At 53.3% G+C, this 12,352-nt stretch overlaps 1 protein-coding gene across 1 annotated transcript in view; it reads left to right on the top strand.

Annotated features, from left to right (window-relative positions):
- Window positions 1–12,000, top strand: part of P2RX3 (purinergic receptor P2X 3) — a 33,653-nt gene extending 21,653 nt beyond the window's left edge. Inside the window, exons 9-12 of the mRNA XM_047775703.1 lie at window positions 9,004–9,097; window positions 9,327–9,392; window positions 10,120–10,197; window positions 10,870–12,000. Coding sequence (XP_047631659.1) covers window positions 9,004–9,097; window positions 9,327–9,392; window positions 10,120–10,197; window positions 10,870–10,983 — 352 coding nt within the window. The 3' untranslated portion in view covers window positions 10,984–12,000. The remainder of the gene's footprint in view (window positions 1–9,003; window positions 9,098–9,326; window positions 9,393–10,119; window positions 10,198–10,869) is intronic.
- Window positions 12,001–12,352: the final 352 nt, after the last annotated feature.

The raw sequence follows: 12,352 nt of genomic DNA, 5'->3' as shown, positions 1-12,352 counted from the left end.
CGTAGGTTCGTCCATAAACAAACAAACCAAACAGAGGGGAACTGGGCAGGAATGTGGTCTGTGGAGGTCGGTCCGCAGGAGGCCACGACCAGAGACACACTGGTGTTGGGTCAGTGGGCGGCAGTCAGCACCCTGGGTGATCGCCCTGCTTCCTTCAAATCCGGGGCTGGCGGGGTAGGGGGGGCTCCCAACCCCACTGGCTCCAGCCCTGCCAGTGCCTCTCTCTGTCTTCCCCACCCCCAGCTCAGCACAGACAGGTGTCGGCTCTGTCCTCTCCTCTGATCGTTCTGGCATGTCATGGTCAGAGGCGCGCTGTGCTTGCCTCCACAGCTGAGGTGTTTTCACAGGCACCAGCTGAACAAGCTCCCTGCCGACCCAGGCTGCAGTGAACTCTCCTTTCTGGCTCTTCCGGCAGGGAAGCAGCAGGGGGTGGGCAGGAAGCTCTGGATTCCAGAGGCCTGAGTTAAGATCCCAGCTGTGCTCCTTGCAGGCCCTGTGGCCAGAGGAGAGTTTCAGTGCTTCCCTAGAGCCTGCGAATCTGGACAGTGTGGTCAGGTGGTCGGTAGATAATGCTCACTGAAAGCTCTGTGCTAGGGCAGTAGAGCCTTCATCTCCAGCAGCTCACCAAATCCTCTCCGACAAGCCTGCCGCTATTGCTGTGTCTCTATGTCACATCTGCGGAAACTGAGGCTGGGGGCGAGGCACTGTAACCCAAGTTATGCAGCTAATTCTAGTGGCACAGCTGGGGAGTTTCCATTGTGGTACCTTGGAAACTAATCCAACTGGTATCCATGAGGACTTGAGTTCGATCCTGGGCCTCACTCAGTGGGTTAGGGATCTGGCATTGTCATGAGCTGTGGTGTAGGTTGCAGATGCAACTCGGATCTGGCATCGTTGTGGCGGTGGCTCCAATTCGACCCCTAGCCTGTGAACTTCCATATGCCGCGGGTGTGGCCCTAAAAAGAAAAAAAAAAAAAAAGTGGCAAAGCTGGGATACCAGCCCAGGACTGTCTCCTTTCAGAGCCTCTAAGCCACCAGCTATCCTGCGCAGCCATGGTTGTGCGGCCTCAGTGAGATAATGGGAGTGGAAGACTCCAGCCTAGTTCTCAGCAGGAGTACACGCTCCACTTTACGTTTTACCGCTTCTTGTCCCCACATTTCCCCTCTGTAGGAGCTGGTTCCCGCCAATAGCACCTACCTTCCCGCTCAGCCAGCTGTCAGATCTAAATGTTTCTGTTGGGGAGAGAAACAGCCTGTTGTTATCACATCATATCAGCTCCACCTAAAGAATTGGGAGAAATGCAGAAATGCCAGTCAGGAGGAGGAAACCCAGAGGCCACTCTTGCTAAGCTTTATCTAGGAGATGTCAAGAATGTCAGGAAATCCATTTATCCCTCCAGCAAGTGTTTACCCCTCTCCTTGCTGCACTGGTTAGGCCTGGGGCAAAGAGGGACAGCGAGACCCGACTCATAGTCCACAGTCCCAGTTATTAACTAGAGTCTGTCGTGGCGAGTACTGGAGGAAAGGCCTGGATCCCAGCAGAGACAGGACAGGTAGCCCAGGGGGCTTGTACAGTCTCAGCGCTACACTGGTAAACCAGCTCACTGGGGAAAAAGAAACAGAGCACTGAGGAGTTCCCGTTGGGGCTCAGCGGTAATGAACCCAACTAGTATCCATGAGGATGTGGGTTCGATCCATGGATCCGCTCAGAGGGTTAAATGACCTGATGTTGCTGTGAGCTGTAGTGTAGGTCACAGATGAGGCTCAGATCTGGCATGGCTGTGGCTGTGGTGTAGGCCGGTGACTACAGCTCCAATTCAACCCCTGGCCCTGAATCCTCCATATGCTGCACGTTTGGTCCTAAAAAGCAAAAACAAGCAAACAAAATAAAACACTGAGCATCTTCAAAAAAACAACAACAGAGCGCTGATCTGTAGCACTTGCCAATTTCCATGGTGTAAATACTCCACCATGGTCAGTTTCAAGCTAAAGCGTGAAGTCCCTGAATGTGGAAATGGGAAAAGAGACACACACTGACTCTGGCAGCCAGGGTGAGCTGGACCCAGCCCTGCCTCTTCCATCTGACTCTGTCAGAGCTTCTTCAAAAACACTACATCCTTTTGCATGAAAGACTTGCAGACCCCTCAGGCAGGAAATCTGCCCCAGCTCTGACCTTCTTCTTACCTTTCATCTGTCCATCCTCGAAGTCTCAGCCTTTGTGCCACTTTCACAAAGAGCCTTCCTTGACCCACTGCCCCAGTCCAGTGTCTTCACTAGCTGTGCTGAGAGTGGCACTCCTTTCCTTCCTAGCCCAACATCTGAGTTTACCTATTTATGGGATTGCATGACTCATTCGTATCTCTTGTCCTTGCATGAGAGCAGAGCTTGCCGATGGCTCAGCAGTGCCTAGCACTGCCCCTGGCACAGGGCAGGGGTTCTCTAGAGATCCGTTGAATGTGGAAAAAATAAGTCACTGAGCTGGGCCCTAATGGATGAATAGGAGTTTTCATGGTGGAAAAGGGAGGGTTGGGGAACAGCATGGGCAAAGGCACAGAACTCTCTGTCTATGGCGTGTGTTTGGGGAATACAGGAAGCGGGTAGCATGATGTGCATTCGGTGAGGGGGTCTGCAGGTGAGGCTGGGAAGGTGGACCCGGCCAGGTTGGCGGGGCCCGAGACCCCAGGCCAAGGTGTTGAATGTCAGTATCATCCTCATCAGCACCACTTCCCAGCTGTGAAGACCACGGCAGAGAGCTAGGAATCAGAGGACTGGGGAGAAATCAGGGCCCAGGCATGCGGTAGCTCATCCCCTCCCCTTCCCCTTCTCCTTCCCCGAAGAGGAGGCTGGGGGTCCTTCTTTGGACACTTCATGGCTCTTCTCAGCTTTCTGTTCTACTCCCACTGGATAACTCTGTGTGTCAAGACCCCCTTTTGCAAATGCAAAAGGGGTTCCCAGCTGGAGAACTGAAAGAAATTAGCTAGGATCTAACAGAAATCAGGCAACAACAACAAGAGCAGTCTAGAATACTGGCCAAGAGTGTGGGCTCTGGAACTGGACTGTCTGGCTTTGAATCCCATCTTCACTGACTATTGGCTGTGTGACTTTAGACAGGTGGCTCAACCCCTCTGATCCTGATTCCTTATCTGTAAAATGGGAGTCACAGCAGTACTGAATTTCATGGGGCAGTTGTATGTGTTAATAGGTGAAGAGAGCTTAGTACAGTGTCAGGTACACAGTAGGCATTCAGTGTATGTTGGCTGTTACTGTTGCTAATGTTACTATCTCCAGGAGACAGGAGAGTGTAGTGGTGAAGACAAATCTAAGTATTATTTTACTTTACCTTGATTTCAGGATAAGAAAGAAAAGGAACATGCTTTAAGCACTTTATCTAGACACCATCTCATTTCATCCTTCCTGTAGCTCTTTTTACTCTCACCTCTCAGTTGAGATAAAAAGCTCAGAAAGGTTAAGTGACTTGCCCAGGGTCAAAAATCGAGTTAGGGAGTTCCCATTGTGGCTCAGTGGAAACGAACCTGACTAATATCCATGAGAACGCAGGTTCCATCCCTGGCCTCGCTCAGTGGGTTAAGGATCCGATGTTGTCATGATCTGGGTGTAGGTCGCAGACGTGGATCAGATCCTGTGTTGCTGTGGCTGTGATGCAGGCTGGTGGCTACAGCTATGATTTGACCCCTAGCCTGGGAATGTCCATGTGCCAAGGTGCCGCCCTAAAAAGACCAAAAAAAATAAAATAAAATTAGGAGTTCTCATCATGGCTCAGTGGTAACAAGTCCAACTAGTATCCATGAGAATGAGGGTTCGATCCCTGGCCTCGCTCAGTGGGTTAAGTATCTGGCATTGCTGTGAGCTGTGGTGTAGGTCACAAATGCGGCTTGGATCCTGTCATTGCTGTGGCTGTGGAGCAGGCAGCAGTTGCAGCACCATTTCAACCCCTAGCCTGGGAACTTCCATATGCTGCATGTGTCACACACACACACACACACACACACACACACACACACACACACACAAGCAAGTTAAAAGAAGCTGTAGAACCACATCCAGGTTATTAGCAGGTTATTAGCAAGTTATTCCTGAGAATGTGGCATCACTAGAATTTGCCCTCTCTCTGTTGAGTCTTGAATTACTTCCCAAATTAAAAAAAAAAATAGGGAGTTCCCGTCGTGGCTCAGTGGTTAACGAATCTGACAAGGAACCATGAGGTTGCAGGTTCAATCCCTGGCCTTGCTCAGTGGGTTAAGGATCTGGCATTGCCATGAGCTGTGGTGTAGGTTACAGACGCAGCTCAGATCCCGCATTGCTGTGGCTCTGGTGTAGGCCGGTGGCTACAACTTCAATTCGACCCCTGGCCTGGGAACCTCCATATGCCGTGGGAGTGGCCCAAGAAATGGCAAAAAGACAAAAAAAAAATTATTATAGTCGATTTACCATGTTCTTTCAATTTCTGCTGTACAGCAAAGTGACCCAGTTTTATATTTATATATATATATATATATATATATATATATATATATACACACACACACACATATATATTCTTTATCTCATTTTATCTTCCATCGTGTTCCATCCATGAATGGTGAATGGATATAGTTCCCTGTGCTATACAGCAGACCTCATTGCTTATCCACTCCAAATGTCATAGTTTGGAATTACTTCCCAGGTTGTTTTTTTTTTTGCCTTTTGTCTTTTTAGGGCCCGACCTGTGGCATATGGAGGTTCCCAGGCTAGGGGTCAAATCGGAGCGGTAGCTGCCAGCCTACCCAGCAGTCATAGCAACTCAGGATGCGAGCCAAGTCTGCAACATACAAAGATCAAAGCCACAACCTCATGGTTACTAGTCGGGTTTGTTAACCACTGAGCCACACTGGGAACTCCCTACTTCCCAATTTGAATGCGTTCTTTGTTCTTTCACAAATGTTCCTTCTCCCTGAGCCTCAGTCTTCTCGACTATAACGTTATAGGAGTTTGGAACAGTCAGCTAAATCTTGTGAACTGCTGTAACAAACAACCCCCCCTCATCTCAATGGCTTAGCACAGAGGTTTGTGTCTTGCTCTTGGCACAGTTCCCTGTGGGTTGGGATGGGTGGGGAGCTCCATGCAGTCATTCAGGGATCTAGGCTCCTGCCACCTACTGATCAGTCTCCTCTAGAGCCTGAGTTCTCCCCTGGCCCCCAAGCACCAGACAAGGGAGGCTGAGGAAGCTCTACCACATCTCTGCCCTTCCATCGCAGTCCATTGACAAGAACCAGTCATGGGGCCCCAGCAGGATGCAAGGAGGCTGGGAAATGTGGTTCAGCCCTATGCCAAGAGAGAAAATCAGCCAGACTCCAGTGAGCACGGAACCAGTCTCTGCCACAGGGTTGGGCTGGATTCCCTGACCCGCACTGGCCACACCCAGGGCAGAAGTCAGGATGCATAGATCCTCCCCTCGCCTCCCATCTGCAGCCTGGGCCTCCCTCCCTGAATGCTGTTCCTCCTCCCGCCTGCCCGGGAAGAGAACCAGTCAGTCCCTGCCAAGCCTCCTCCGAGGGTGGGTGGTGATGAGATAATGATCTTATCATGCTTATTGCCTCTTGGAAGGCAGGTGCTGGAGGAAAACCAAGTCCGCTTTGGTTTTCCTCCCTGTTCCCTTCACATTCCTTCCCAAGATAAATTTAGCCAGCCTTGCTTTGAACGGCAGTGCCCAGGATGCTGACTTTTTGTTCCCCGAGTCCATGTCAGAGCAGGATTCATGGCGGCAGCCTCAGGACGGTGGTGTAGACCTCAGGACATGGTCCCAGGCTCTACCCTGCCCTGAACATCTGTGGCCCACCTCCCACCCTTGCCCGGCCTCCGTCTCTCAGCTGCTATATCGCTCAGACAAGGGGCCTGGATTCTCCAGTGATAGGAGACAGAACACGGAATACAGAAACGCTTTGAGATCCAGCACAGGGCTGCCTGTGTTCTTCATGGCCACTTAGAGCACAGAGGCAGGACAGTTCTGGGGTAAGAGCACAGACCTTGGAGTTGTAAGTGAGGATCAGAATTCTGGCTCAGGCAAAGTACCTTCTCACTTGCCTCTCCACCTGAAAAATGGGTCAGTGGGGCCCTGGTAAGGTTACTCGAGAGGCTTATCTTAAGAGATGTGCATATTTCTCTGGTGCTCTGTAAACGTGGGTGCAGAGGTGTTGAAGGTTCATACTTAGCCTCAGGCCAACCTGAAAGCCACAGTGAAGACTTCCAGGGGCCTTCAGCCCCTCCCAGGTACTTCTTTCGAAGACTGGCTTAAAATCTCCCCAGAGGCCTCCTTGCAGAATTAGGTTCCGCGGCCTCCGCATCTTTATTGACAAGATTTCTTCCTTGGTGTCTGTCTGACTCTGCTGCTGGTGCAACTTGAGTTGGCTGCATTTTGCTTTGCTCTGAGAAGCTCTCTGCTGCCGCCACCCAGACCATACTTAGCTTATTTCTAAGGAGGGTGTAGCGGGCGCCTCTCTCCGTGTCCTCCAAGCCTTTGTTCTTAGGGTTCAGTAGTTGTCCTTTCAGCCTCCTCCAGGGGGCGCTCTCATTTTTACTCTGGGTCTCACTTTCCAGAAGATCATCCTGCTCCCCCTGTCCCGCCTCCACCCCCTCTCCAGCTCCAAAGCCCCCAAGAAACACATTCGCAGGTCAGGCTCCCCAGAAACCTTTTTCTCACCAAATAGTTTACAGCTTTCTTATAGCCTTAATGGGGTAACAGGTGCTTTATTGAGCCACATGGGTCCTGCTATGCCCAGGCACTGAAAGAGACAGAAAACGTGCTACCCTCCTCCTGAACTTCTCCCCCAACCCAGATAAACCTCTAGAGACCTGAGCTTCCTGCTCTGTAAAATGAGGCGTAGTGAGGGCGGGTGTCCTGGGAAGAAACAGTCAGTGATCTTAAAGGGGTGACTGAATGGCAGTTCCCGTCGTGGCTCAGCGGGCTAAGAACCCGACTAGTATCCATGAGGATGTGGGTTTGATCCCTGGCCTCCTTCCGTGGGTTAACAATCCAGCGTTGCTGTGGCTGTGGCATAGGCTGGGAGCTGCAGCTCTGATTCGACCCCTGGCCCAGGAACCTCCATATGCCACAGGTGCAGCCCTAAAAAAAGAAAAAAAAAAAGAAAAAACCAAAGGGTGACCGAATGAACGGACTCTTTGCAAAGATACATGCAGGGTAAAGGAACCTAGAAGCCTGGGGAAGGACCAGAGGGGCCTCAGGAGGGCTGATACCACCTTCTCAGGTGGCAGGGCAGGGGGAGGGAGCAGTCCCAGACCCTGGGAGGGATGGGGCTGTAGGCAGGCCACCCACAGGCTCTGGGCCCTAGGTGGGAAGTCAGCCCTGTTAGAGGCCCAGCAGAGGAGCTAAGAGATTAAACGCCCCACTCTTCTTCCCTCTCGCCCTCTGGCTGCCTGGGGGGCGCCTCTCACTGACTGAACCCCTACTGGAAGCAGAGGGCAGGAAGCTAGGTGGAAGCCATCTCTGAAGAGCAGGCTCCTGGGACCCCCAGAGAAGGGCAGAGACAGGGTGTAGAGGGGCAGGCAGGATGTCCAGCGTGAGATCCAGAGAGCACACACCTCCATGGGCTGTTCTCGGTGGTCCCTCCTCTCACCAAGAGTCTTGCAAGGAGGGCCTGGGCACCCCCATTTGATAGACCTGGCAAGTAAACCCTGGGGGCTAAGTCGCATAAAAGGCCCCACACCACCAGCAAGTAGTGGAGCTGGGGCTTACTTCTGCCTGACTCCACAGTTCCCCGGGGGCAGCCGGAGCAGACTGTAGGGACATTTAGGAGGTAAAGTGGCTCTTCCTTGAGTGCTTGTTAACCCTCCTGCCTCTTTTATTTCTCTCCTGGGCTGAGTTCTTGCTGCTCCCCTGCAGGACAGTTTGAAATTCTAACATCCTTGGGAGGGGCATCACAGTGGCAACTCCCTAGAGGAGAAATTCTTGAACAGGGCAGGCGAATCCAGCACTGAGTCACAGCCAGTTGGTTAACCCTGGACCAGTCACTTAACCCTGGGAGCCTTATTTGAAAAATCGAGGAGTTCCCGTCGTGGCTCAGCAGTTAACAAACCCAACTAGTATTCATGAGGATGAGAGTTCAATCCCTGTCCTCGCTCAATGGGTTAGGGATCTAATGTTGCTGTGCCTGTGGCATAGGCTGGCGGCGAAAGCTCCTATTGGACCCCTAGCCTGGAAACATGCATGTGCCACTGGTGTGGGACAAAAAAAAAAAAAAAAGAAGAAGAAGAAGAATAAGGAATAAATATTGAGCAATCACATCCTTCTCCTACAGATTTGTGAGATGAGGGGTCTGAAAGTATCTTTTTAAACTAATCTATAAACTGCTCTAGAAATTTCTTCAGCAGTATCAACAGCCAACACCAGTGACCGTTTCCTGGGCGCCTACTTTGTCCCAGCCACTGTTCTCAACCCCAGACAGGTGTGGTTTCATGACAACCCATTGATACAGGACTTCTGTATTACTCCCACTCACTCATGAGGAAATTGAGTCTCAGAGAGGTCAAATAACTGGCCCAAGTTACATGGCTGGCAAGTGGCATAACCAGGCTTTGATCCCAAGTAGGCTGAGAAGCCCGTGGAGAGGGGAGCACCTGCTGGACCCTGGGATGCTCAAACAGAGCAGGAGAAACTTGGAGTCTGGCAGGGCACAAACTTTCATATAGATCAGAATCATTTAGAGCAATTATTTAAAAGGCAGAGTCCTGGGCTCTACCTCCAGAGATGCTGATTCCAAGGGTTCAGGGTGAGAGCCTGGGAATCTGCCTTTGTAACAAGCCCCTGAGGTGATGCCTGTCCAGGGGACCAGCTGACCACACAGGGAGGACCATGGCAGGTGTCCCACCAAACCATCAGTAAGGGTTGCTCAGTGGGCGAAGGTCATAGGGCTCTAGAGGACCCCGAAGGTCCAGGCAGGAGAGACAGGAACCCCCAGTGGGACCCACCTACCCCCCTCTGGCCTCCAGGTTTGCCAAGTACTACAAGATGGAGAACGGCAGCGAGTACCGCACGCTCCTGAAGGCTTTCGGCATCCGCTTCGACGTGCTGGTATACGGGAATGTGAGTCCTTCTTCTGCGCAGATGGGGTACACCAAGCCTGGGCCCTGAAGAGGCTCCTCAAGGGGGTGGGGTCCCTTCTGATCACATGTCCATAGCACGTGGGGTCTGCTCATCCATCAAGAACCCTCTGGCTCCACCATCTCCCAGGCCGGGGAGTCCAGGTTCAGCCTCAGGACGCACCAGCCCTGCTGGACCTTCTGCTCACTCGCCCTGATCTTTGCGCACACAGGCCGGCAAGTTCAACATCATCCCCACCATCATCAGCTCCGTGGCAGCCTTCACCTCCGTGGGTGTGGTGAGTTCAGTCCCTCCAGGCTCAGACAGGAGGCTGCTCAGAGTGGAGGCCGGGCTGGCGGGGGTGGGAGGGAGTGACTCTCTTCTGCCCAGAATGTGAGCTCAGCCTCTTGCCACCACCACCCTGCTGGGTCCACCCTCGATGAACATCTCCAATCATGGAGCCTTCACTGCCTCAGAGGCAGCCTCCCACTTGTTACCAAGTGCCTGTTCCTCACCCTGAAGGCGGGGAGGAGACGCCCAGGTTCTCAGACCTCAGAGCCTGGATGAGGAACAGAGCTGGCTGGCAAGGCAGGGAAAGAGCCCAACCCCCAAGGATTAGTACCCCCCCACACCCCCACAGTCCCTCTGCTTCGCCCTCTGCATTTCAGTCTGGGCTCACCCCTAGGGGCCGGGGAGGCGGGTCCTGAAGACATCTGCAAAGCCCTGTAAAGCCCCTGCAAACCCCCTGGATGGGAGTTCCCGCTGTGGCATAACAGGATCAGTGGCGTCTTGGGAGCCCTGGGGCTCAGGTTCAATCCCCGGCTGGGCCCAGTGGGTTAAGGATCCAGTGTTGCTGCAACTGCTGCTTAGGTCACAACTTCGGCTCAGATCTGATCCCTGGCCTGGGGACTCACCCCACTCTGACCTCTCTCTGCCTGAGGGCAGGCCTGCCCACTGCCCACACTTCCTGCCACCCCACTCCGACCCTGCAGCTCCTCCAAGCCACCCTGCCTTTCCTCCTCCAGGGGACTGTCCTCTGTGACATCATCCTGCTCAACTTCCTCAAGGGCGCTGACCAGTACAAAGCCAAGAAGTTTGAGGAGGTGAGTGGGGCCAGGGCGCGTATCTCGAGAGGTAGAGCGGCAGGGCAGGGAGGGGACCTGGGCCCGATGCTCTCAGGAGCTCACCTTTTGGGGGCTTTGCAGGGCAGTTCACTGGGCCTCAGGGCATATCTTGGGTCCGGATCAGAGGCAGTCTGGCTAAGCATGGGCTCTGTGGAGAGCCCTGGGGGCTCTGTGGTCATCATTGTCAATGTCCCCATCCACACATTGTCCCCTCTCTGTTTCTGGGGTGGGACAAGTCCTGCTATAGGTGAGCTCCGGTTTAAGAATCTTAGGATTGCTCAGACTTACTCTAACTCCTTTAGTGACCAGACCTTAAGCTCTAACTGCACAGTTCCCATTGTGGCTCCGTGGAAACGAACTCTGCTAGTATCCATGAGGATGCGGGTTCGATCTCTGGCCTTGCTCGGCAAGTTATGGATCTGGTGTTGCCATGAGCTGTGGTATCGGTTGAAGATGCGGCTCGGATCTGGCATTGCTGTGGCTGTGGTGTAGGCCAGCAGCTTCAGCTCCAATTCAGCCCCTAGCCTGGGAACTTTCGTATGCCACAGGTGCAGATCTAAAAAAGCACAAAAAAAAAAAAAAAGCCCTGACGGCTGGCTGTCAGATGGGCCCACAGTCACAGCGCCGTCATGCCTGCCCTCCTGCCTGCAGGTGAACGAGACCACGCTGAAGATCACAGCCTCGGCCAACCCGGTGTACCCCAGTGACCAGACCACGGAGGAGAAGCAGTCCACAGACTCGGGGGCCTACTCCATTGGCCACTAAGTCCTCTTCCCTGGGCCCCACCCTCAGCCTTGGGCTCCAGGCCTCCCCACCTGGGCGGGGGTGGTATGGGAGGGAGAGGGGCTCTCCTTTTTGCTGCTCACCCGACGAGGCCACCCACAAAGTGTCTGACCCCACCAATCCTTTACAGACAGGTCGTGCTCCCTGCCAAGACCCCAGTCTCACCCGCACCCCATTGCCTCACCCCTGTCTGCCTCCCAGGACCCTCAGGGCAGTGGTACCTAGTTGCCCCCCCTTCCACAGAGTAGAGATAATAATAGTAATAACTAGCGGCCACAAGGCCTACCAGGTGCCAGGCACTTTCACACCCATTATCTCCTTTAATCCTGAGAACAGTGCTACGAGGTAGAGATTCGTTTCCCTAGTTTGAAGATAAACTGAGGCTCAGAGAGACTGAGTCACTTGCCCCAGGCCACACAGCCAGGAATTGAGTGAGCTGGGATTTGAACCCAGGTCTGATTAACTCCATCACCCACACCCCACAAGGAGAGAACAAACGCCCAGGAGGTGTCGGCGCTGCTGCTTCAGGCTCCTCTGCTTTGACCAGGATTGGGGTCGGCTTCGTAAAGTAAGCCCCAGCCCATCCCCAGGAATGCGGCAGGTCCCATTTTAGGGGCAACCAGCCAGACCCCAGTGCAGGGCCTCTTTCTCAGACTAGAGTGGGTCCCCAATTCAGAAGGAAACAGGAGGCGTAACTGTCAGTGAATTTTTCCTTCCCTCAGCCCAAGCCAGAGCAGGGGCCATTCTTGCTTTCTCTGGGACCCCCACGTGCCCACACACATCTGGGCCCCTCACTGCACAGCTGTGTAGGACACGCCCCCCCCCCGCCCCCCTCACAGAGTGGGATGGGATTCCCGGACCTGGGAACACAATGATGAAAAGGTCCAGTAAGACCCAACACCCTGCACCCTGCCAGCAGGAGTTCAGCAGGGCTTTCCCCGTGGGGCCCTAATGAGATGGTCGGTCTTCTAATGTCAGAAACTAAAAGGGTTTTAGGAACCATCTTGTCTGATTCTCTTGCTTATGGAAGAGCACACTGAGGCCAGAGAGGGAAAGTGACTTGTCTGGACTCATACAGTTACGGGCCCAAAGAGACCCAGGTGTCCTGCTGCTCAGGAAAGGAGGTGGGAGCAGGCGGCTGCAAAGGCTGTTGAGCAAGACAAGCCCACTTGCTTCCCTTTGCTCCCGACACCCCCTCCCATTTCTAGGCTTTTCCACAGTGGAGACCCAGGAATCTCACCAGGGTAGAGCTCAGGAGCAGATCCAGGTTTTCTGAAGCCTGAAGCATATACAATATGGGTCTTCTTTTTACAAATGGTACAGAATTAGGTATTAGAAGGGACTTCGGTGG

The sequence above is a fragment of the Phacochoerus africanus genome, chromosome 4 (genome assembly GCF_016906955.1).
Source record: "Phacochoerus africanus isolate WHEZ1 chromosome 4, ROS_Pafr_v1, whole genome shotgun sequence".
NCBI classification, from domain to species: Eukaryota; Metazoa; Chordata; class Mammalia; order Artiodactyla; family Suidae; genus Phacochoerus; species Phacochoerus africanus.
This window is presented reverse-complemented; position numbering and strand designations above follow the sequence as displayed.